Raw genomic sequence first — 26,563 nt, 5'->3', positions numbered from 1 at the left:
TAGGTTTTAAGAACATGCTTAATGTAATTGAGCCCCGTTACAATATTCATTCACGAGCCCATTTCAGACAGACCGTAATTCCTGCTTTGTTCCAAAAAACATAAGCCCTATAGAGAACCAATTGAGTAAAAACACACTCAATATAAAGAGTTATAGAGTTCCATATAAAAAGTTAAATCTTTGTATTTGTTCATAACTAATATAACATTTTCATTTTTTTTTATAAGGAGCTGCTTTTGTTTTATACAGTATGCTGCTAAGAAAACACCATAGAAGATGGGTAAAGAATAGCTCCATCATTGTTCAATGTAAAAAAAAAAAAAAAAAAAAAAAACATACTTTGTTAGTTTTAATGAATAAAACATTTTTTAAAAATCAAGGAAATTTATCTGCCAACTTTTTCTTTTTGCTGTCTCTAAAACGTACCGAACCGAACCGTGACACCAGTGTATTGTATCGAACCGAACCGTGCATTTTGTGAACCGTTACACCCCTACCAGTTACCAATTGTGAGCTAATGGATAATGTGAGTAGCTAAATCTATTAAAGTGTTGTTTTAGCAAACACATTTCATATTCATATATTCTGGGATGGTAGAATTTATCTTGTTGAATATAGTTTTTCACACTGAAATATGTAGGATTGCAAACAGCAATTCATGTTGACTTTAGGAATTGTATTAATATTTGTGAACATACACTGGATAAAATCTTAATATTTCGTCCCCTTGGAATTATAAGGTTCTATGTGACATTTTTGTCAAAATTGAGTTATTCCCATATTGTTATTCTGTGACAACTTATTTACATTGTTTACATTATGTTTTTATATTTTTATTTAAAAAACAATAAGGTTCTATCTACACAGTCGAATGGAATGCAAAAACTTTTAAGCTCAATATCGCAAAAAAACTACTCAGAATGCAGATAGAACCTTATAATTCCAAGAGGACGATTTGTTATTGTAATTCATGTTGTGATTCTTTTTTTTTTTTTTTCAAGAGTTTTAAACTGACTAAATACTGAAATAATATCAATTTGTTGCAGATTAATGTTAGTTGACATTTATCCAAAGCTGAAATAGTTTCTTTAGAGATAGAGATGAAGAGTTTCACTAAATCTACTACCCTTTACGGACTAATGAAGGAAGGAATATATATTTTCCTGATTTTTTTTTAGAGTTTGATATCATGCAAACTGATGTTTTTGTTTCCATAAATAAATAATTAGAATTATTATGGCAGCATTTATTTCCATTACTTACTTTGCATCTCAAACACTTATAGGTGTAAATGAATTATTGATGTTACTGAGTCAATTAAAGTGATAGTTCATCCAAAAATTAAATTCTGTCATCATTTACTCACCCACAAACCTGTATGAGTTTCTTTCTTCTGTTGAATAAATGAATGAATGATGCATGTATATAGGGCTTTATTGTGAATTGTTGTACACCCAAGGAATGAATGAACCAATAAAAATATTTTCCTTGATTGCCACGTAAGTTGCATGTGCCAATTGCGAAAAATCAAGTCAAACTAGGCTGAATGTCTGTCCATGTTTGTTGGGTGTAGGCTAAAACTTTTGGATGAGTCACACTTTAAAACGTTGGTATTAGGTTCAGGATTTTGGGAATTTGATTTTAAAAACCCATTTTCCTCCTTACTTTAAAAGAGTTTTTCATGTTCTTCGCAAATCAGATAGAGTACACACATGGGTTAAACCTCAGATTGCTGCTATATGCCTGAACACAGCGTAATAGCCCTTAAAAATGATATGATGGTGCTTCAGCACCCTTGAGTAGACACAGCAGCTTTGCCAAAACATATCCATGTTCAATCCTACCCAACAGACTGAAGACACACTGAACTGGCTCCAAAACAAATACAACCACCATATGTACCAAATACACATTACAAACACAAGTATGTGTGCAAGTAAATTATGCCATTTAAATGAGCTGGGATAACATGAACAAGACCTTTGGGAGAACAGTATTCTGTCTGGAATCTTCTCCTTGAGTTATCTTGGCAGACAAATTTTTGTTTGGCCTCACCCAGTCAGCATAGAGACCCTACTGACACGATCATGACCAAGTGTGATGCGGCAAGATTCCAGAGTCAACCAATTTATCTGTCCACACTGAATACAAAACATCTGTGCAACGTGACACAGTCACTGCCAATCACAATGTATTTTATGTTTAATGTACAGTGATGAGGAACAGGACTTTTTTCATCCCATTGGTGCATAGATCAATATTACCCAATGAGTTATGAAAAGTAATTCTCCTTTGGGATAAAAGGAACGATGATTCAAATGTTTCAGCACTAGGTGAAGAGACTACTAATTACATATACATAAACTCGCTGTTACTTTTCATAACTCAGTGAGCAGAATTTTGGAGCAGTGAAACTGACAACATGTCATGATATTGGTTAAATGTAAACTATAGCTTACACTTCATTTCAATAGTCCACTTAGGAATTCTACTTATTGTAAGTAACTTTGCCAAAGCATGTAAACCAACTCAGAGTATTAGCAGACTGTTATGTCATAGATGCCCTATTAGCGGCTGTTTCTATGGGCAGCTATACATAAGGCTTCTGCCATATTGGAATGATCACAGCAGGCCTGTGATTACTCAAGAGCAAGCTGACTGTATGTCTGCAACCCTAGTTTTACGCGTATGTGAATATATATATCTGTAATAGACTTAAATACAACAACACGAAGCCGTTAGCTAACACGACATTTAAAAGGTACAACAGTTTAAGACTGTTGAGTTAATACATATTAAAAACACAAACCAACACATTCCTAATTGAGAGTTTATCCAATTTCTTCAGGAATTGAATTTTCGGTGGTTTTTACAACCAGAGGCTATGCACTGTTGTGGCATCTTGAAGCTCGTTGACTTTGATTGTGAGTGACGAAACATGCCATTTTTAGATCAAATAAACTCCAGTCTGGAACAAGCACGCAGTGTGACAGTTGGTGCAGATGTTAATGTGACAAAAATGTATAATAGATTAGATGAATATTTAAAATCTGTGTACATTTTAGAGTGATAAGCTCTTAAACTGCATCTCACTTTAAATTCTTGTGAAGAGTATTCCTGAAATAGCATTTGAGGTGTGTCATTTCAGTCTCTCTCTCTCTCTCTCTCTCTCTCTCTCTCACACACACACACACACACACATTTTAGCTGTTTTAAAGGCAGCTTTACAAGTATCCTTAACAGAAAAGGCCATAGAAATGTATTATTTATGTCTGTTGTATGTACAGTATTTTATGCATATTAGTGTTTTGGAAAACTTCTAAATCTTTAAGGTTAATGACGGTTAGGATGAAGGTAGTTTCCTCTCTAGGCAGAAGACATAGTGAGATCAGTTCTGGAGCAGAGCTATAGATTACATTTGGCAAGCAGCCTATATTCAAAGTCCAGAACCGTTAGCTAAAGTTGTATATCAATGTCTGGATTCTTTTGGAAGCTGGACTATGCATGATGAATGAACTCTAGAGATCTGTGTTCCTATGACTGCATGTTATAGCTAATGTCATATATCTATAAGAAATGTATTAATACGAATTAGAGATGAGCCGAATCTGGAGGAAAGATCAGTGATGATTGGGCTGGGATGATTGGGATGTCAAAGGGTTATGGTTACCATCTCCTCTGAAAATATCGTCTTGAGGCCAAAAGAAAGCACAAGCAAAGGTAAATAAATAAACTTCCAAAGAAAATGACAGCAGGAGGTTGAGAAAGATCATTTACATACTGGAAGATCAGTCTATAATAGTTAAGGTAGATGTTTTGGGTTTGTGAGACCGCATTACCAACTTCCATCCAAGCAGGATTCGACAAAAGGCTATCTCCAGTAGTTCTTAAATAAGAATATGTTACTGTAAAAAAACGAATTTGATTGACTTTCAGTAATCAATTATTTCTTTAATTGATGCACAAAGCAGAAACATTGCAAAACGTTTCACAAACAATTCATAATCCAAACATGTTGCAAAATCAGCATTGCCACAAGGAATGCATCTAAATAAAAGCAATGTCTTAAATATGATCCTCTTCTTTTAAGATTTTTTTTGTCACTTACACAGGACTGTGCACTTCAAAGTATTAATAACAATGTGAAATTGAATTTCAGATGTTTCCTCTCCCTTAGAGACACATATCCCACTCTGTGAGGGGTTGTTTTTGGACATCTGTGGTGCCAAGACACGTCTTGGATTCATCTCTTTAAAACCACAGTGAATCGAACTCAGTCACTTGCAGAAAATCTTTTCTCCATGGATGATACATCTTCGTTGGTTTTTAGTCAATTACGCACACTCTCTTCATTAAAATCCAGAAAAGACTGTTGTTCAGAGGATCCCTGAAGACTGATAGGGAAGAATAGAGAAACCAAACACTTAATAATAAAATATAAAAGATTTGGAAATGGCATTAGAATCTAATGAAATACATGTAGAAATCACTGAGTGGGACAAAAGTGAAGAGATGAAGAAACAGCATGAGTCGGCAACATGTGTTTTTAATTGGGTCCCCTGGCTGTGATTTGCTTAGAGGCCTGGTGGGGTCCCGCATGTGACTTCATTACCTCAAATCTTGCTTTAATACGCTTTTTTTTGTATAGAGCGTTGACTCCACATTATTGGACTCCTGGCTCCAGAGAAGCTTATTTGTGACTTGAATGTAACATTTCAAGTAAATAACAAAACATAACCGACACATACCGCTTTAACTCTGTAAAGTACAAGCAGGAATGTGATATATGAGCATTAAGTACAGGCAGAGCACAATCCTAAAAACTACAAACTCCTATGATACATCAACTTGCCCTTGTATAATGTAAGATTACATTGCTAAAATCATTCTTGCCTATGTGATATAAACACAGATTTACAGGATATAAATTCGTAATTCTGAGAAAAAAAGTCAGAATGGCAAGATATCACGGTTCAGAGTTTACACAAGTTTACATCTCACAATTTTTAATTCTGAGTTTATATCATGCAACTCTGTTTTTTTGTCTTTTCAATTCTTTTTTTTTTAATTGCAGTTTTTTTAATCACACAATTTGCCTTATTTCTCTTACGATTGAAAATGTATATTTCACAGTTCAGACTTTTCTTCTCAGAATTGCAAGTTAATGTATTGCAATTCTGACTTGTTTTTTTCTCAAAATTCAGAGTTTACATCTCATAATTATTTTTTATTTTTATTATTATTGTTTTTTTATATATAAAGTAAAAATGGCAATTGCAATTTTTTATCACACTATGCTGACCTTTTTTTCTCAAGAGTGAGAGTTAATATTTCACAATTTATATATTAGTTTTTATAATTGCAAGTTTATATCTAGCATCTAACTATTTGGTAAAATTGAAAAATTAAAAAAAAAATTGTAAGGCATAACTTAGAATTGCAAGGGAGAAAGTCTGAATTGTGAGATAAAAAGTTGCAATGTACTTTTCTTATTTTTTACTCATGTTCATGTTCATTTGAGGAGGTCACCAGAGCAACATTGACAAAACATTATTACCAACCGAAAAATAAAATATTAAAGGGATACTCCACCCTAAAATAATTTTTTGTCATTAATCACTTACCCTCATGTCGTTCTAAACCCATAAAAGCAGTGTTTGTCTTCAGAACACAATTTAAGATATTCTAGATGAAAACCTGGAGGCTTGAGACTGTCTCATAGACTGCCAAGTAAATAACAGTGTCGTCCTCAGAATACTCCATCTAGCATCAGATGTGCAATCTGGGTTATATGAACTGAACACAGCTTTTACGGGTTTGGATGGGGGTAGGTGATTAATGACAAAATGTTAATTTTGGGGTGGAGTAACCCTTTAAGGTCAGCTCCTAAACATAACTGTCACCGGGGAATTAGCTGATTGTATAAAAATGTACAATTTGCCAAAACTTAAATAGTTATGAATTTCCATGAGATTGTGTTGTTAATGCTGTCATTTATGACTTTATGGTTTTGTTTGGACTGTGGATTGTGCCCTTAATTTTTAAAGTCGACCCCCTTGAAAGCGATTGTGTAATTCCCACACTGCTCAATAGTATCATAAACAACATAATCTAGGCACATTCGTCATTTGATTTCTGAAAGAGGCACATTCTCAAACTATATGTTCTCTACACCTACACTGTACATTTCCATTCAGTAACCTGCATGCGCTGTACTTTTATAATATGATGTTTGAATTATCATCCAGCCAGTGACTCAATCCATCTGTTAGAGCTCTTAACAGAAATTGCTGTGTCAGTGGAGAGGTTAAATAACATGAACGTGACGTTCTGTGAAAGCTTTGCCAGATTTTAGAAGCAGAACCCCTGCAGCAGGCTGGTCAGTTTCAGAGGGTGGTTTATGAATCATTCTAACATGGATTATGGTATGTCCGCACATATTAAACCGCAAGGCTTTGACTTGTTCAATGACTTGGACGGTTTGTATCTGCTTCATATGGATGTCATGATTACTGAATGGGGAATATTGAGGTTGTATCCATCACATAGACCTTTTACACACTTGCAGTGATGTAATGCATAAAACGTATATTGCTTACATGGCTTATAACCATGGGGGTTAATATGTGTTCTCATACTGTATACAGTAGTTTATGCAGTTTCGTTTTTAAAACATGTTGTTTTTCCCTTATTCGGCCATTTTATCAGTTTTAGATGACAGTTTTTTGCCTAATTGCCATGTACATTTTTTCTTTCATTCACACTTCCTTTGAACTTCAAAGAAAATTCAGTTTCATGATTTATGATGTGCATTACACGGTCGCGCCGCAGCGGAAAGAACTCGCTGCGCGCTGAATGCCCATCACGCGCTGTGATGACAGCCGTCATGGAACACGAGTTCAGAACTATACCCAGAATGCACATTATAGTCTATTTTTAGCTGTAACCAAAGATAAAATGGATTATAATATTTGAAGATTCCTTGTGACATCTAAAAATTGATTGCTTGTCGTTATACTTTTTAAAGGTGTTACAATTAATAGAATAGAATTATAATGTATTATAACGTACTCGGTTACTAAATGTAACCTCGGTTCTCTCTAGAAGAGCGAAAGAGTACTGCGTCTTAGCTAAGACGCTACGGGAAAAGTCTCTTTTCACGAAATACTGAAGCAAAAAATTATCCTTAATTTTGTATTTTTGTAAAGCGCATTTGCAGCAGTACACAGCCATAGGCGAGACGGCTCCTCCGCTCATTGGCTTGTTCTGCGGCAACTGCACAGCCTATCGAGCGCAGGCTGATGCAACATCTCTCACCTGATTTATTTCACCTGATTTACTCACCTGATTTATTTCATCGCCGAAGCGAACCAGAGTAAATCGTACGCACGGCAGAGAACGCAGTACTCGTTCGCTCTTCTAGAGAGAACCGAGGTTACGTTTAGTAACCGAGTACGTTCTCTTACAAGAGCTCTCTCGCACTTGCCACTTCCCGCCGAAACGGGTGTGGCCCAACCTATAAAAGGAGATCCAAAATGTAAAACGCTGTGCGCGCAGGGATCACACACCAATAAACCTGAAGCAACGCCCAGGATTTACAGTGCACAGTCACCTGAGGGACTCACAGAGAGTCCAGGACAGAAAAGGGAAAAAGTCCTCCGTCCCATATCTAGCAGCATCCGTAGATGCGGCCATATAACATCACACAGCCGAAGCAAGGCCTGACCAATGTGGCAATGCGGGTCTTACGCAATACTGCCCATATAACAGTCGGCAGCGCATAGCGCTCGTGAACTCAGAATTCCCCTCAGGGCCCTGATTCGACTATACCGACAGCAGCCTTGCTTGCAAGGCGGGAACCTCCAGGTTATAGAACCTGATAAATGTAGACGGCGAGGCCCAACCTGCCGCCATACATATATCCTGCAAGGAGATCCCAGTAGACCATGCCCACGACGAGGCGACGCCTCTTGTGGAGTGTGCTCTGACGCCCAACGGGCACTGAAGGCCCCTGGAAGCGTAAGCTAACGCTATGGCGTCAACTATCCATCTGGATAGAGTCTGTCTTGAAACAGCCATTCCCATTAGAACGTCCACCGAACGAGACAAACAGCTGCTCCGTCTGCCGAAAGGCAGCAGAGCGAGATACATAAGCTCTTAAAACCCTGACAGGGCAAAGAAGACTCGAGTCTCTATCCTCCCCTGACACCGGCAGGGCAGACAGGGCAATAACCTGAGCCCGAAACGGTGTGTTGAGGGATTTCGGCACATAACCGTGCTTAGGTTTGAGTATGACCCTTGAGTCATTGGGCCCAAACTCCAAGCACTACTGGCTCACCGAGAGTGCGTGCAAATCACCCACACGCTTCACCGAAGCGAGAGTCAACAAGAATACTGTCTTAAACGACAGATGCTGAAGGCTAACCGATTGGATAGGCTCAAAAGGGGGACCCTTCAAAGCCTCCAAAACCGCCGCGAGGTCCCACATAGGGACTGACAGAGGTCTGGGAGGATTCAGCCTCCTAGCTCCTCTGAGGAACCGGATGACTAAATCATTCCTTCCTATTGACTGACCGAGCGCCATTTCAGAAAACGCCGCGATGGCCGCCACATAAACTATGAGCGTGGATGGGGCTCTGCCCTTATCCAACAGCTCCTCTAGGAAGGAGAGGACCTCCGTCACCTCACAACTAAGGGGTGAATAACCTCGAGCTGTGCACCAGCTGGAGAACACCGACCACTTCGAGGCATACAGACGTCGTGTCGACGGAGCTCTAGCCTGAGTGATGGTATTTAGCACTCCCACTGCGAGATCAGCGGGTAACCGTTGAGCGCCCACACATGGAGGGACCACAACTCCGGTTGAGGGTGCCAAATCGAGCCCCTGGCCTGCGAAAGGAGGTCCCTCCTCAACGGCACCGGCCACGGGGTGACATATGCAGTGTGCGCGACCGACTTGAGTCGTAATTATGGGCGCAGGCCCTGTGTGCAGGGCTGTGCTTACATGTGGAGATGGGCTCTGAGGAGTGGGCATCGTCACTACATTTATAGCACCATCGGCCGTGGCCGGAACACCAGAAAAAACACTCTTTTCGTGAAACATCTGGGTAGCCGTGATAACGGCTTTTGTGTGCAGGCAAGCGGGCACTCGTGCAGGCTTGCGCATTGCAGAGGACACAAAGGCAGTCACAACTCTTGGAACTGCAACAGCGGCATGCTTGGGTGAGAGCTCGGCCGCAGCGGAACTCGAACACCGGCGCTTTCCCAGCAGTGCTAGGATGCTTTCGGGGCTTCTGGCTTCACCGCAATCCTCTGCCGCGGCTCCCGCGGCGCGGGGCGACAGCTTGAAGAGCGAGAACGGGGTCCCGAGCTGCGTTGCTGACGCTGTCGCGATGACGCAGCATGAGGCGGTGGGCGTGACTGAGAGCTCTGTGGGGCCGGTCTAGAGTGGCTAGCTGCAGAACTGGAGCGCTTCGGCAAGAAGTGACCCACGGAGCTCGCCCAACCCTCACTGCCCGAAGCAAGCAGAGAGCACGTGTCTTCTTCCTCCGACGCGGGCCTGAGATCCACTTCCTCAGATGACGCGTCGGCAAGCAGCGGACGCTGAACATCGGGAAGCGATGCAGGGGAGGCCGGCGAAGCAGAGGGAACCGGCGAGCTCGGCCGAGCTTGAGGCGGTTCTGGTAGGCGCTTCTTACAGCGCTGCGGCGCAGCGGATGATGCAGGCTTCGAGAAGGATGCCAGGCGAGTCCTCAGAGTCACCATAGGCAGTAGCTCGCAATGAGGGCAGATCGCTGCATGGTCCTCACCCAGACAGGAGACGCAGATGACGTGACGATCTCCTTCGCTGAGCGGGGCTCTGCACGAGCCGCACCAGGGCATCTTTAAAAAGACGCAGCTCTTTTTGTGAGTGTGCGTCGCAGGGCGAACACACACACAGGATATAAATGGATATAAGGATATAAAGGATATGGGTGCCGGATAGCGCAGCAGGAACGGCAGTGGAAGGCGGCGATGCCAGCAGCTTCAGAATGGCTCGTCCTGCTGATATGCTTTTTCAGACGGCGCTTGCTTCCTCCGTGATCCAGCGATGCGTGAGCTTCGCTGAAGAGATGAAAAATCAACTTCAACTACACAAACCAGCTGGGGACCCATGGTACGGCAGCAAAGTTCCTTGATTATTATGCCAGAATGTGAGTATAGTTCCTAGCCATATCGGCCTAGAAATTTTTTATTTTCAAACGGTCTTAGTACACGATGTAACCACAGAAGAGTCAAATTTAAAAAGAAAAAATATAGAAACTCTTTGGTCATTTTTGAGTAAGATGCTAACGTTCTAATTAGATTCAATGATGTATGCTAAGCTAAGCTAAAACCCTTACGAAAAATAACCATGGTTCTATTATAGTAAAACTGTAGTAACCCATGGTTTTTTGGTGCGTTGACTACCATTTGTATAACCACAGATTTACTACAAATACCATGGTTAAACTATGGTTAATTTAGCAAAACCATGGTTAATTTGTGGTTACCATGGTTTAACTATAGTAACCATGGTTTTTTGGTTTTTCATTTGTAGTAAAACGTCTACGGTTACTATCATAACCTCGGTTCCCTGAGAGGCGGGAACTCAACATTACGTCAGCTAAAGACGTATATATGGGAACTCCTCCCTTCTCCACTTTTGCTGAAATCTTATTGGCTAACGCCAGCTGGGGGCAGCTGGCTATTGACGCGAAGCATGCAAATACTGACAGGTTCGCGGGCAGTATAAATTGCATGGGCGCGAAAATTACGTCAGAATCACGACTGAACGCTAGCACAGCTGATCAAACAGCGACCACGGCGGCTAACGTAATGTCTCGTTCCCGCCTCTCAGGGAACCGAGGTTACGATAGTAACCGGAGACGTTCCCTCTCGAGGCGGGAACTCAACATTACGTCAGCTAAAGACGTATATGGGAACTGTATAAAATCCCGCCGTGAGAGCAGTGAAGATAAGCCTTGAACGGAGTCAATCACCCCCACACATAAGCAGGACAGTTCTAGCCAATGGCCGTGTCGCTAAGAGTGCTTGCATCTGATAGGCGGAACTAGACCAATGAGACATCAGCTCCGACCCTAACGAAATTAGCATATCTTCATGCAATAAATGTGAAGCCCGCACTAAACAGGGCAGACACAACACAAAAGCACTCAAGCTTGAGAGTAAACACAGAGTCGACAGCTTAGCGGTGACAACTGCATAAACCATTTAAACCATAACACAGAGTTGGCAGCCATGGTAAGTACTGTATAGCTGGTTATAACAGAATGAATAAAACTTAACTCACCGAAAGTACATGTGACGCTACAGAGGGTACATCCAGCTTGTAAAACCTGGCGAATGTGTTCTGGGAAGACCAGCCAGCAGCAAAACATAAATACTGGACCGACATACCTCTAGACCAGGCCCATCAGGAAGCATTTATATTGTCCTCGCAGAATGAGCTCTGATGTTGAGGGGATAACCCTTCCCTGGCATTCGATAGCGTCCACGATCCAGTGAGAAAGTCTCTGTTTAGAAACAGCACGTCCCTTAATTCATCCACCAAGCAAACGAACAGCTGGTCCGACTGACGAAAAGCGGCCGAGCGATTCATATACATCCGTAAAACCCTAACAGGGTCTCGGCGCTCTTAGTATCAGCGTCACGCAAGGCTGACGGCTCAACAGATAAGGCGGGCAGGAAACAAAACGGTGTATTGAGTGTCTTCGGAACGAAACCCGGTCTCGGCCGGAGAGTGACGTTACAGTCGCCAGGTCCGAAACCGATGCAATATCGTTCACCAAACGCAAGGCAGACTTCAGGGAAGCTCCTTAACCGCAATCGAAGTTAAGGGCTCGAACGGTAGTAAGAGATAGAGCCCTCAAAACTAGAGCTAAATCCCACGGCGGCACGGAGGGCGGCCATGAAGTACACAATCTCCTTGCTCCCCTGAGAAAACTGATTACCAGAGCGTGCTTACCGATCGCTTGCCCGTCAACCGGGGAATGAAAAGCGGCACTAGCGGTCACATACACCTTCAGCGTGGATGGTTTCAACTCCCGCTATCCATACTGTGCTGTAGAAAGCGCAAAACATCCGACACGGAACAGGTCCCCGGGTCAACATAAATGTCCTTGCACCATTTTGTGAAAACTCCCCACTTCTGCGCGTAGCAGCGAATGTTTGATGGTGCTCGCGTCTCCGTAAGTGTGTTTAGCACTCGTGAGTGCAGAGCGTCCCGCTTATTATGGTCCACGCCGCGGCCACACATGAAGGTTCCACAGCTCGGCGCTGGGGTGCCATATTGTGCCGTTCGCCTGAGACAGCAGGTCCTGCCTGAGGGGGATTCGCCATGGGGGAGCCATCACTAACTCTCTCAGGTCCGTGAACTAGGGCTGATTCAGCCAGTTCGGGGCCACGAGTTTAACTGACGCTCTCTCCTCCCTGATTTTGCACAACACAGGCAGAATCTTCACCGGAGGGAACGTTGAGGCCTGGCTTCCGGCCAACGCGATGTCAGAGCATCTCCTGGCAGGGGGGAGTGAGATAGCGAGAAAAACGTCTTACAGCGTGTGTTCTCGCTCGTGGCAAACAAATCCACTTCCTCCATCCCAAATCATTAGATCTGATCCTGGGTGAAGCCTCCATCTCCTTGAGGAATCCCGTTCCTCGAAAGCATGCTCACTCCACGGTTCAAAGTACCGGGGATGTGCGACGCTCTTATGGAGATTAAGTGTCGGTCCGCCCACAACAGGAGACTCGCTGCCTGTTTGAATAGAGCTCTGGAGCGCACGCCGCCCTGGCGATTTATGTACGAGACCACAGACGTGTTGTCGGTTTGTATCAGTACAAGTTACCGCTCCAATTTCGACCGAACGGATTGCAGGGCTAAGGACACCGCTTCCAATTCCAAACGGTGTATGTGCCACCTTCTCTGTGACTCCGACCACAGGCCTGAGGCAGGTACGCCCAGACGCACTGCTCCCCAGCCTGAAGTAGACGCGTTCGTAGAGAAAAGAGCTCCTGGGCTGAACATATCCGGGCTGTTCCACGGTCTCAGAGTGCTGACGCAACTGTGAATGACCGTATGTGTTTGTGGACCGAAGACCACGCCCTCGGCGGAACTCGAGTTACAACCAAAACAGTAGCGGCCGCAATGTAGCAGACCCAGATGGCGCACTGAAGAAGCCGCCGCCATTTAGTCCCAGAAGCCTCTGAAATTCCCTCAGTGTAAAACGACCTGCCCGGCCTGAAACAGCGCAGAGTCGATGAAATGCTCTAGAGAGAGATGGGCTCGCATCGCCATCGAGTCCAAACATATTCCCAGATATGTTACAGTCTGACTCGTAAAAACATGCTCTTCTGCTTATTCGCACGCAGTCCCAGCGTATCCAAATGGTGAAGCATTGTTTTCACGTGACTGATAGCACATCTCTTGAGTGGGCTAAAATCAGCCAATCGTCCAAATAATTCAACATGCGCATTCCGCTCGATCTGAGGGGAAATTTCGCTCTATCGCTCCCTATCGAGCAGACTGAGAACTTCCTGTCGCAGAACAGGACGGTTCTGGGGCAAGTCAGTGACGGGACCACGCCATTGAAGCGGGGAGGTCTGCGTTTGAATTAGAGAGAATATCCATCGTGAATATTCCCAGTATCCACAGTGAAACGCGCGGGATAGCCTTTCTACCGTCCATGAAATGACACCGCAGACGCGTTACCTCTACAGCCACGGATGGCTTATTATGACCAGGGCCCCGCCCCCGCGAGGCTGGAAGCACTGGCGGGAGGGCGGATCGCGTCGTGTAATGGTGTGACACTCTTGCGCCATCGAGAGGCCATTATAATCATGGGTTTGTGGCTCTGCGCTGTTAGAGACAGGGCGAGTGACACAATTTTTACTCACACAAACATCATGGGGGACACGATGCATGTGTTTTTGTGGTGTTAGCACTCTCGCTCCCTCGCGAGGCCATTATAATCATAGGTTGTGGCTCAGCGCTGCTATGAGACAGGGCGAGTGACACAGTGATGAGTGTAAGAGGAAGTAAAGCTCTTTTGTTGATTGTATACATGCTTTTATTGTGGAACTCACACAAACAGCATTTAAACAGACATAGCAATCGTCGCCCGAAGGAACATGGGGGACATAATGCATCTGAACATGGAGGGTGACACCGTGTTTTTGTGGTGTTGGCACTCTCGCTCCCTCGCGAGGCCATTATAATCATGGGTTGTGGCTCAGCGCTGCTATGAGACAGGGCGAGTGACACAGTGATGAGTGTAAGAGGAAGTAAAGCTCTTTTGTTGATTGTATACATGCTTTTATTTTGGAACTCACACAAACAGCATTTAAACAGACATAGCAATCGTCGCCCGAAGGAACATGGGGGACATAATGCATCTGAACATGGAGGGTGACCCCGTGTTTTTTTTGGTGTTGGCACTCTCGCTCCCTCGCGAGGCCATTTTAATCATGGGTTGTGGCTCAGCGCTGCTATGAGACAGGGCGAGTGACACAGTGTTGAGTGTAAGAGAAAGAAAAGCTCTTTTGTTGATTGTGTACATGCTTCTATTGTGGAACTCACACAAACAGCATTTAAACAGACATAGCAATCGTCGCCCGAAGGAACATGGGGGACATAATGCATTTGAACATCTTAGAGCCTGACGAGGTGCTTAAGAGCGGAACCTCGCAGATGAAGACTGGAGTGAGCGACGGGGTATCACGTGGCTCATCGCCTTGGCGCGCTTTCTGCGTCTCTGAGAAAAGCTCCATGACGTCACCAAAGAGGCCGGAGGGAGCAACTAGAACGTTCAGGAGCGTCCTACGGTCCACGTCTTCCAGGACAGCTAGGGTAAGCCATAGGTGCCTGTAAGGACGACCATGAGCCCCATGAAACGGCTGAGCAGAGCGCTTAGTAACCATCAGCGCGAGATCAGTTGCCGCGCGCAGATCCTTGATGACGTCAGCGCTACTGTGCCGCCGTCTGCCTGAAACACCTTGAGTATTGCCCTGGCATGAAGAGCAGAAGCTGCCTTCCCTCAGAAGTATAGGCATTGTCTATCTAAGGGCAGTGAACTGCACGGCTTGGAAGGCAGGCTGTGGTCCGAACCAAATGCAGAGGGGGACGGGCACAGGTGCACAGTCTCCTCGACGGGGGGAGGGTTTCCGCCCCGTCCACGTGCGTGAACATGGCCTGCGTAGCCGAGTGGGTGTGCGCCGATTGGGGTGCAGCCCACGACTTCACCACGAGCTCTTGCATGCCTCAATGCCGTCTGGTAGCAGCTCGACTGGAGGAGCCACGAGTCCAGTTACCTTTCACAGGGCTCGTCAGGTGCATTGCAAGCGAGACCCAGCTCCGTGACGGCCTTTCCGAAGACCCTGACGAGCTCCCCCTGGAGGTCTGCAGGGCCCTCTTGGTCGGGGCGATCACTCTTACTGAGAGGTCCAAACCTTTTCCGATGTCAAAAGCGACATGGAGTCGTTTTCCTCGCCAGCTCCGAAGAGGACGAAGTTCGCGGGGCGGAAGCTATCGCCCACCACGCCGACGTCAAACTCGTCTTCGGGCGGGCCCACCAGCGGCTCGCTGGCGGCGGTGGGCCTCATTCCCGCTGTTTTCCGAGCCACTCTGCTCTCGCGCACTGGCAGCTCGGCACAGTGGACTACGTGTGGTCCGTGTGAGAAACCCAGGCAGGTCACACAGAACTGGTGAAGGTCTGAATCTAGCATTAGCAGCCATCGGATGCGGAGAGGAAGAACAGGGTGAGTAGTCCTCTATTGCAACTTCCACGATGATTTAGATAAGACTTCTAGCGTGAAGAAAGAGATTCTGACGTAATTTTCGCGCCCATGCAATTTATACTGCCCGCGAACCTGTCAGTATTTGCATGCTTCGCGTCAATTGGCCAGCTGCCCCCAGCTGGCATTAGCCAATAAGATTTCAGCAAAAGTGGAGAAGGGAGGAGTTCCCATATACGTCTTTAGCTGACGTAATGTTGAGTTCCCGCCTCGAGAGGGAACCATGGTTAATTTTCATAAGGGAAGTGCTACCGCCAGACCCGGAGATCGATTGAATGGATTCCAAAATGGTAAAACTCAACTATTTAACTCTAGGGGAGCAGGAAAATGGGCCAATTTTCAAAAAAAGTGGAGTGTTACTTTAAGTTTCTAGTTAAGTGTTACCAGTGGTGGACAGTAAGTTTCTTTACTTCGTTACTGTACTTAAGTAAATTTTTCAAGTATCTGTACTTTACTGGAGTAGTTTTATTTTGAGTAACTTTTAATTTTACTTCACTACATTCCAAAGCATAAAATCTTACTTTTTACTTCGCTACATTTCATAAAACATATCGTTACTCCCTATAATATATCACGTGCTCCGACACGCAGAAGCGGTGTCTGATTCATCATGAACGAACTGAGTCTTTTCAAAATAAACTTAAATCGGATCGCAAATCGCACCAAACGATTCGTTTACGAATTAGAATGATCCGATTGCAGCCTACTGTCTATGGATTGCAGCTGTTCTAGAGTCGACCACTCACTGATTCAAATGAACCGTTTAGTGCGAGTCTACAGAAGTAAGAACCGGGAGATCTTGTGAGCGCGCATGGGTCTGATGTTGCTAAAAGTAAGTTACTAATGTCGAAATTTTGGATTCATTATTGTAACTGAAAATCATATTTAGGTCAAAATTGTCAGTTGTTTGGGAACTAAATCCGTTGTAAAGAGTGATCTATTTAAGCCCACTGAAATGCTCGAGTGCAGACGATACAGACACATCAATTTTAGGTAAAAAATAAATAAATAAAAAAACAAATATTAAAATTACACAGATTAAATACAATAACTCATGCACGTTCAAATTCCCCGCTGCCGTAATGTTAACAGTTTTATTAAAATGCTACCATCCCTATGTGACGTCTGTTTTTATATTGTTTATCAACAGTAACGTTTAACTAGACTAGTAGACAGACATGAATGTTTATTCATAACCGTACTGAAAATAAGTAAATATTGTTAGCTGATGCTAACTGTCTAGCTAACAAGCTTGCTGGTGCTAAGTTGAGGTAATTTTTATAAATAATGTCCAAATATTTTTATTCAACCACCTATATATATATATATATATATATATATATATATATATAGATTACATCTGGGGAGAAAAGAACGGATGTGATGTTCAGAACATGGTAACTACAGTAATTATCAAAGTGGGAAGAGATGCACCCTGTTTGGCCACAGACAAGGTTTGAGAAGGAAAAAATCCAGGGGCGTAGCCATCTTTTCAGAAGTGAGGGGGACAGAAATTATATATATATATATATATATATATATATATATATATATATATATAGGCTATATATGTAGGCTATATAACATTTCTTTAATCTATATAGTTTACCAATCAACAGTTTTTGAACAGTAATATTTTTTATGTTTTTAAAGAAGTATCTTCTGCTCACCAAGTCTGCATTTATTTGATCCTAAGTACAGCAAAAAACAGTAATATTGAAAATATCATTATGAAAATATAATTATATTTTCCTTTAAAATTTTCTTCCTAACTTCAGGCCTTATTATCATGTCATATATAGTCCTAACTGTGATGTTCTGTAAAACAACAAACTTTAAAATACTTTGTTCTTACTGGTGAAAATCAGATGGTCATCTCTGTTTTCTCTCAGGTACATCACAGTGTAAGCTTTCACAGTTAACATCACTCTCATCAGCGTAGTCCATATCAACAACAAAAATATATCTTGACTCCATATAGTGGTTATTTTGGAAAAAATCCCAGGTATTTTGAGCAGTAGGATTATTAAAAATATGTGCGAATATAAAATTTAATTAAGTAGCCTATATAAAATTTCAGTACTTTTTTTACTTAAGTACATAAAAAATCAAGTACTTTTGTACTTTCACTTGAGTAAAATTGAAAAAGGAGTACTTTTACTCTTACTGGAGTAATATTTTATTATATGTATCTGTACTTTTACTCAAGTACTTGATTTGTGTACTTCGTCCACCACTGAGTGTTACCGTTTTATCTTTGTGAACTATGCCTTTAAATGCTTAAACTATTTTTCCTCAAAGATTTGCTAAAACAAGCAGTACGTAATACACAGAAATGTTGTCTCAGAGGTTGAAAATGAAATAATCTGATTTTGACAGGTGAGTGGTTGGTTGGAGCTGTACGCATAGACGACATTACATCACAACATTTAGTCACACTGACCTCATATCACTGATGTACTAATATAATGTACTAATTTAAGACTGACTCCTTGACGACCAAGCTAATGAACGTTTAAAACAGCACCTCTAATGGTTCAGTGTAATAATAAATCTTTGCTAGACAGACAGTGCCCTCTTGTGGGTCAGTGCATGTACTTTGATGAAGGTCAATGGCAGAAACCTGCCGGGAAATCAAACAAACGATGTGCTCTTGAAGTGACTCCCCCGATGCCCCCCAAAAAAACAACCCTTAGCACAACATTTGATTCAATGCTCAAAGCGCAAATAAAATGCAGGAAAGATGATGTCATATTCATGTCTTAAGTCAAGAAATGGTTTGTTACACATTTATATGTTTGCTGATTTCTGCCTGAAGACCACTGAACAACAGGAAATCTTAAATAAGACATGGAAATGTGAACTCCTTTACAAACTGAGCATAACGAGACCATATGATTTCATGACACAAACTTTACCAGACTATCTATGATCTGCTGTTGTTCACCAACTTCAAAGGCATTTATGAAATAATAAATTAATCTCACATCTCAAACTGTGCTCAGAACTGTTTAAATACTAATGTCTGCCATCAAAAGTCAAACATCTCAGTATATGAACTCAAATATTTAATCAAATTCTTCAAAAGCCACATGGTCTGACATTAGCATTAGCAACATTAGCTTTGTTTCTTTTTATTTCTCACAAGGAATTTTAGGAGAAATATCTGTGACAGTTTGAAGCAGAATTTCAGCATTAAATATATTGTTTACATTTTAGTATACAAATATTATATTAACATTAGCCTATATATAAACAGATCGTTCTGATCTAGTTTAAAAAAAAAAAAAAAAAAAATTTTTCAAAAATACATATAAAGTGTTATCATTAATCATTGCTGCTTACAGTATGCTACATATGCTTTTATTTCACATTTAATTTTAGTATTATAGATTAACAAACAAGGAATGAATTCTAAAAATAATAATAAAATCAATACAATGTCTATGAGACATTATGTTTGTACAGATTCATGTCATTTTATCAAATCGAGAAAAATTCAGAAGAAAGTGGCTGTCTTGATTCATGAATGTGAAATTAAATTGAACCGCCCACAAACAACAGGAATTTACAGAATTATAATTCTGTGAAATGTAACACTTTCAGGCAACAAATGAATTTCATTAGTTCAACACTTTGTTGTGAAAACTTGACTCACTAAAAAAAAGCATAATTAGTTATGCAAAAATACACAAATGCATTCCATGATATTTAGAATGGATGTATTATGATGTCCAAGTCTGTCACAACATTTCAGACCCATTTCATTTTGCCACCACAATCATGTACAGCAGTTATTTCAATTTAATTCCATTTAAATTCTGCTTCCTTAAATAACAATTTTATTACAGTTCTAGATTCAGGAATTGTATTTAAAAATAAAAGGCATTTCTCAAGTCATTTCTTCATTGTGCATCCAAGATGTAAACCTAATGGTTTAGTATACTCATTCCTAACATAACAAATGCATTGAATTGGTATCTCACAATAAGTAAAACGACCATGATAATAATTTTACAAGATGGATTTATAGCACATTTAAAAAAACAATGGTAATTTGAAGTGTACAGAATACAGTAAAAGAGACAGTTGCATGCAGTGTGTGTATAATTATGCCAAAGCAACCATCAGGCATGCGTAGCTCCAACCTCTCTCTCTCTCTTTCTCCCTCTCTCTCTCTCTCTCTCTCTCTCTTTCTCTCCCTCTCTCTCTCTCTCTATCTCTCTCTCTCTCTCTATCTCTCTCTCATCTGTGCCATCATACAATAACAGTGCTCTAAAAGCCTATTCTCACCATAGCAACCTCAGATGAACATAAAACACTTAACCGATATCAGAGGGGGTGGAAAGACCGGACTTACATGTTATGTCACTCTGAGAAATCTGTTCATCAGCACACTGGAGAGAAGCAAGACATCATGGAGTAACTGGCACTCACAGGTAACTTCTGTCTCGTTTCCAGTCAACTCAGTTGGATGGATCTGCAAATTGAAAAGCAAATCTCTGGTAATGTGTATTTATGTGACTGCTAATTTTTCAATACACAAGAAATGATGCAAGTTATCCTATGAACTGATCATTGTTCGGGGTACCATTTAAAATAGGAGTTTAATAGCCACTAATAAGAAATATGATTCAAATAATTTCTCTGTGCAAAAAATAATAATTATTAATCTTCCTCAGCAGCAGTGTATTTGTATATTTGCATGTTTTTTAAAATATATTTTGCCAAGATACTTGGCAAGGGCAGGAGCCAGTTGTCCGCCCACATAATCCCGAACTCCCACGACATGACAGGCTGTACACGCCTCCAGATCTCCTGTGGCTCAAAGCTTGATATGGGACATGCATTCACACTAACAAAACACTTAAACTGTAATCTTTTTTAACTACATCTCTTTTCGTCTTGTCAGTATGAGTGCACACACTGCACAAAAGTTCACCCAAAAATGAAAATTCTGTCATTATTTCACTCAGTCTGGTGTCCAGATCTACATGACTTACTTTCTTCTGTGGAACATAAAAGAAGATTCAGAGGAAATGTCTTTTTTGGCCCATACAATGGATGACGGTGGTCACATTCTTCAAAAATCCACAAATGAAAGAAAGTCATACAGGTTTGGAATGAAATGATAGTGAGTAAAGGATGACAGAACTCACGTTTTTGGGTGAAAAAAAAAACATTACCAACTTTTATTTAAAACAGACTTGCATTACTAAAACTATCGCTCATACAATTTGTAAAAGCTTTGTGTTACAGACATAAATTATATCTTATAAATTATATCAAATGATATAGATTGTGTGGCTTGTTGTGGACAGATTAGGAATTTTTGGCAGGTGAACTATAAAATGGTTGGGGGGAAAAACTATAGACATATAATGAAATTCTAATAATATCACTAAGATGTTTTCCATGTGTTGTTTCTCCTCTATATGACAGACTGCCAGTAAAGTTAATGAAAACCTCTAAAATAGTAATTGCAGCCACTGTTACCATGACAACTGCATCTCTAGATGGAATTACAGCAGAAAAAAAACAGATCAGAAGAGTCAATTAAGATCGATGTAGAAATTTTGGAGACATTGAGACAATGACTTCACAGGTTATGCAACCACTCCAGTGATTTATGTTTATATATCATGCTTTAAATATAGGTTCGTAACAGTCTAATTAAGTGATGTAACCAAACTGGCTGAGAATCTTTAACTGCTTTAAACTTTTACCACCCCCTGGTAGAATTAGTGTATAGTTACCCAGAAACTCATTTGTACAACTGTCTATATGCCCTTCTAGTGCAGCATTATCTTTACTAAAGAGCAAAGAAAATGAAAGGAGTATTTTATAAAGCTCACTTTTTTTTTTTGTGCCATGACCTTTTCTTCCACAGACTATTCTCCTGCCATGGCCCATGCAGGCCCAGAGGTGCAGTGGAGGTGGTTGGAGCTCCATGACTCTGTGTCTCTGGGGTCTGTGGAGAGGAAGGTCCGGACGGCTGCAGGGACCAGACAGTGGAGGATACATCGTCGACCCAAACCCAGACACTCTTTCCTGGATGAGCGCAGACTGCATCATGCTGCTTGGGAGGGATGTCTGGACCAAGTCAAGACCATGCTGGAATGTGGCGTGCCTGCTAACTGCCAGTTAGTGATTTATATTGTTAAAGTAACAGTTCATTCAAAAAACTGACCATTAGTTTCATGTCGTTCCACATGTACGATGTATGATGCTATTTCTTCAGGTGAACTACACGTTTAACCTGTTAAAGGAGCCATATTGCACATAGAATGTTCTGATTTTGTAGCTTACATTGTGTGTCATGAAAAATTTTCAAGTTTAAGTTTTTGCTCTCATATAGAGTGGAAATATGCCTATACAGTTTTTCAGCAGCCTTAGTTCTGAAAGCATTTTTTCTATTTATTTGTCCCACTAATTTTAATATATATATATGTGTGTGTGTGTGTGTGTGTGTGTGTGTGACTCATTTATGTCATTTGAAGTGATTTATGAGAGTTAGAGGGCATTTTTGGTGAGATTTGCCTGTTTTGATTCTTTGATTTGTGGAGATTTCTATGCAGATTCATGGTTAATGTAAGTTTCTCGCCAGACTTCCAGCATTTAAACACTAATACTTAAAACAAACATTTCCAATTAAATCTGAAAAAAAAAAAAAATTACGATGACTGCATTAACTTTTTCGATCATTTTGGTTAAATGGACTTTCAATCTTTTCAATCTTAATAATTAGTAGTTAGAAGATTAACTAAAGTTTTATGGGTGTGAAATGGCATGAGTGAATGATGACAGAAATGTAATATTTGGGTCACCTATGAATTAGGAGAAAATATTTTGATTTTAATATGAAAAAAATTACACATCACTTTTCTTATCACTTTTATTTTTTGCTATAATGTTGGTTATGTCACACTTTCCATTAATATGTCCTTTTGAAATAAAGTATTATTACAGTGTCACACATATTAGTAACGAATGATACCAGTCTAAAAATAGTAATCTCTAATAACATGAAAAAGCTTGTTGCGCTGTTCCCAAAATAGATATGTAAATATTTTTCGCTGACTGGGCCGTCTTGTACTTCCAGGGACCCGTATGGTTGGACAGCTGTCCACCACGCCTCTTTTAAGGGTCATCTCATGCTGATCAAGTTCCTGTTGCAAACCGGCCAGGTGGAGGTAAATAGCCAAGACTTCTTCAACTGCACTCCCCTGCACCGCTCCTGCAGTGGAGGAAACCCAGAGACCACAGACCTTCTCCTCCAGAAGGGGGCGTCTCATTCAGCGAGGTCCTGCTCCGGCCAGACGCCCCTTCACCTGGCTGCAGCCAGCGGACACCTGGGAACAGCTCGGGTTCTGCTGCAGCACTTGGCCTCACCAGACCCCGAGGACTTTCATAAGTGGACGCCCCTGCACTGGGCAATTTTTGGAGGCTGGGGGGATTTGGCAGAGCTCCTGTTAGATAATGGGGCAGACGTAGAGGGAGGAAAAGGTGTGGGCATGAGCCCTCTACAGCTGGCGGTGTTGGTGGGAAATGAGGCAGGGGTGAGGCTACTGCTCCACCGAGGTGCAGATGCCAATATGAGGGGTCCTAACGGCCACACAGCCATACACCTTTGTGCCGGCTCTGGAGACAAGAAGGTGATTGACTATGCACTTTAAAAATACCAACATGTAAAGCAACCATCCATAGTTTGTTTGGTTTGGAGCATTAATATTATAAAAAAGAACATACTACTGTAATAAACTATTGTAGAAAAATATACAGTTAGAATCTTTTACGGTTACTATCTTTCAAAGATTTGATTTTTATTAACCTGACAAGTCCTACTACTAGTTTATTCTAAGAATGGCTAATAATATCAACCTGATACTTTTTAAACGTGGTTTAGAGAGGTTTGCGAAGTCGCAATGCAACGTTAGGCTTTCAGAAATGCTTTCAGATGCACTGAAAAAAATATATTAATACAATTTTTATATTTGTTTCTGGTTCAAACCTGCTCTGCTCTATTTGCGAATAACCCTTCCCTTTGAAAAAATAAAATAAAATATTCAAGTCTTCTTTATTTAATAGCTTTTATATATGTTGAAATTAATTTGTAAAATAATATCTCAAAAATATTATATTGACCTACATTTAGAAACATTTTGGCTTGTGTCTAAAGAAAATCTATTAGGTATACTGTATATGGTGTTCATATTCAATAATCTTTTACCTTTGTATGAATGTTTTGTCTTTTTTAAAGTAAATGTTTTTAATTGATATGAAATCAAAATTTAAGGTTTGAAACAAACCATACATATAATTTGAGAAAAACTAATCAATTTGGCCATAACAAATTACAGTATTTTTAAATTGGTCCAAAGTGTATTTTTTTCCAGTGTGGTCAGTGAACAAATTATGGGTGGTGCCACCTTAATTATGAGCTACTTTTTTCAATTCAATATTACTACTGGTTGTTAATTTTATTTAAAATATTTACAGACACATGTAATTGAAAATGCCACTATGGGTAACACATCACATCTACCAACTGTTCTCAGGAAAAACCTTTAAAAGCTCCAGAGACTGTGTAATTAAATTTGTGGATGGAATATTGGCTAGTGAGACGTATTAAATACAGCTTGGTGACACATAAAATGATACATAAATCTTGCAGTGTAACATTTTAGATACTTTAAAACAATAGAGATATAATTAATGTTATCCTATCCTATTATATCTAGTACTAATCACTCAGTCTCTGATAAATATTCTCTCTCTAAAAAAAAAAAATTGTATACATGAAGTGTCCTATAAACACATCATTGCATTTGTTTCCAATCAACCCTATTACCGCAGCATAGCTTGAATTTGCCAATACTGTGGATTCAAGGTCTTGCTCCCTTCTTGGCTGTGATCTGTCAGTAACGCCAACTGCACGCTGTGAAACAGATGGCATTTGTGTGGGTGAAGGGCAGTGATACTGTTCCTGTCTCCTTAGCACCATTTGATCTTTCTTTTACTCTCTACTTTCTATCCTCCCTCATCGGTCTAAACTGTATCTTCTCTTTCCCCATAGATCCTCCAGCTGCTGTTAACAGGAGGGGCCAAGGTTGATGTCAGGGATGGAGATGTGGCATCTCCACTGCATCTGGCTGCCCGCAGTGGCTACAGGGCTGTGGTGCACTTGTTGATTCTGAATGGAGCAGGACTTGAGGACAGGGACAACCTCAAAATGACACCACTGCACTACTCAACACTCAGGGACAACGTTGAGGCTGCCAAACTGTTGCTGCACTATGGTGCAGATGTGAATGCCGTGGAGAGGCTTGGACAGACACCTATGCACTTGGCCTCTGAGAGGGGTCACTGCAAGGTATGCTGATTCTATCACATACATTTTTATGGTTTCCATGAGTTCATACATCAAAAGTGGAATAATTACGATTTGACAGAAGCCTGGTATACTCACCAAGGCTGCATTTATTTGATCAAAAATACACTTGAATTATTACTTAAAAAACTGATATCTCTGATCTCATCTGTGATTTTGCTTTCATACGGGGAAATGTAGGAAATGAATTTTTACCAGTTCACCTGTGTTATTCCTTTCTCACTTGTGATTCAATCCACAGGTTCTCAAGGTTCTGCTAGACAAAGGTGCTGATCCCGCTATAAGGAGCAGCTGGAGAGAGACAGCAGAGGATGTTGCAAGGACACACAGTCAGCTAGACATAGTCCAGCTCCTTCAGCAACACCAGGCGGTCAGGATGAGAGATCAAGCACAGGACCGTGTGGAGGGAGAGAAGAAATAACAGTCAATTAAGGCCTGTACGCATTTAGAATTAAAGCTACAATGATAGCTATAACTATAAAGTATTATTAATCATTCTAATTCCAACTATAATGACATAGAGGTATAATATCCATGGGATTACTTTCAAAAGGACTTTCTTTCCAGCTGATGAATGATTAAAACATTGACAGCCAATCAAAATCCACTTGACTTTAAAGGGCTCAAGTTGTTGTTATAGTTATCTTTATTCATGCTGGTCACACAAATTTACTGCACTGACCAACAGAAAACTGCTTGGTTCATACATCGCTACACCATTGACAACTGACCTTTTTTTTGTCTGTGAAATTTTGCAAAAATGTGACTGAAAGTGGAACTACTGTTTGTTTCCTCTCTTACCCTACAAAACATTCCCATAGTAACCATCATTTCTGTCAAAATATACCACGATTTTGTCTATAGGGCCATTACTAGAAATCATGGGACATGGAACAAATTCTTAATTTTATGTGTGTTTGTTTTTGTTTTTGACGGTGGTGGATAAATCCTCCAGTAATAACTGTAGTGCCTATAATATGTTGTCATAAAGTGTATTATATTTTAAGGGTCTATATGGAAATAAAATCATCTTAATCGTTCATAAACTGGGGTGACAATTTGTAACAAAACAGATTAAAGCACACATTAGAATTGCATAATGTATAATGCTGAGATCGGTTTTATTGCATAGAAGAAACAGCTATGCATCAAAATGCAAAGGGGACGGGATACTTACAAAGTTTAAATCACATTTTATAAAAGAGATAAATAACATCTTATATTCTCCCAAAGTGAATGTATCTGATTGCTATGATAAAAATTAATCAAGCAAAGTTACTTTCTCAGTTTTATAGAACATAAAATTGGAAACGTCAGCAAAAGGAGCAATTTGGGAGTTAGTTG

The 26,563-nt window shown here is 40.9% G+C and overlaps 1 protein-coding gene across 3 annotated transcripts; it reads left to right on the top strand.

Moving 5' to 3' along the window:
* Nucleotides 1–20,056: 20,056 nt before the first annotated feature.
* On the top strand, nt 20,057–25,864 carry LOC132155909 (ankyrin repeat domain-containing protein 65-like). 3 transcript variants are annotated; one of them, XM_059564675.1, is made up of 6 exons: nt 20,057–20,267; nt 20,561–20,944; nt 21,719–21,971; nt 22,931–23,483; nt 24,905–25,201; nt 25,461–25,864. In XM_059564675.1, the coding sequence occupies exons 2-6, from the start codon at nt 20,893–20,895 to the stop codon at nt 25,638–25,640; spliced, it is 1,335 nt and encodes a 444-aa protein (XP_059420658.1). In that variant the 5' UTR covers nt 20,057–20,267; nt 20,561–20,892; the 3' UTR covers nt 25,641–25,864. The 3 variants fall into 3 exon arrangements, with proteins under 3 accessions (XP_059420658.1, XP_059420659.1, XP_059420660.1); XM_059564676.1 differs by lacking the exon at nt 20,561–20,944 and having other exon boundaries at nt 20,058–20,333; XM_059564677.1 differs by lacking the exon at nt 20,561–20,944 and having other exon boundaries at nt 20,060–20,267.
* Nucleotides 25,865–26,563: the final 699 nt, after the last annotated feature.

Source organism: Carassius carassius, chromosome 13 (genome assembly GCF_963082965.1).
Source record: "Carassius carassius chromosome 13, fCarCar2.1, whole genome shotgun sequence".
Classification (NCBI taxonomy): domain Eukaryota; kingdom Metazoa; phylum Chordata; class Actinopteri; order Cypriniformes; family Cyprinidae; genus Carassius; species Carassius carassius.
The sequence above is the reverse complement of the archived record's forward strand: the minus strand, read 5'-3'. Positions and strand labels throughout refer to the sequence as shown.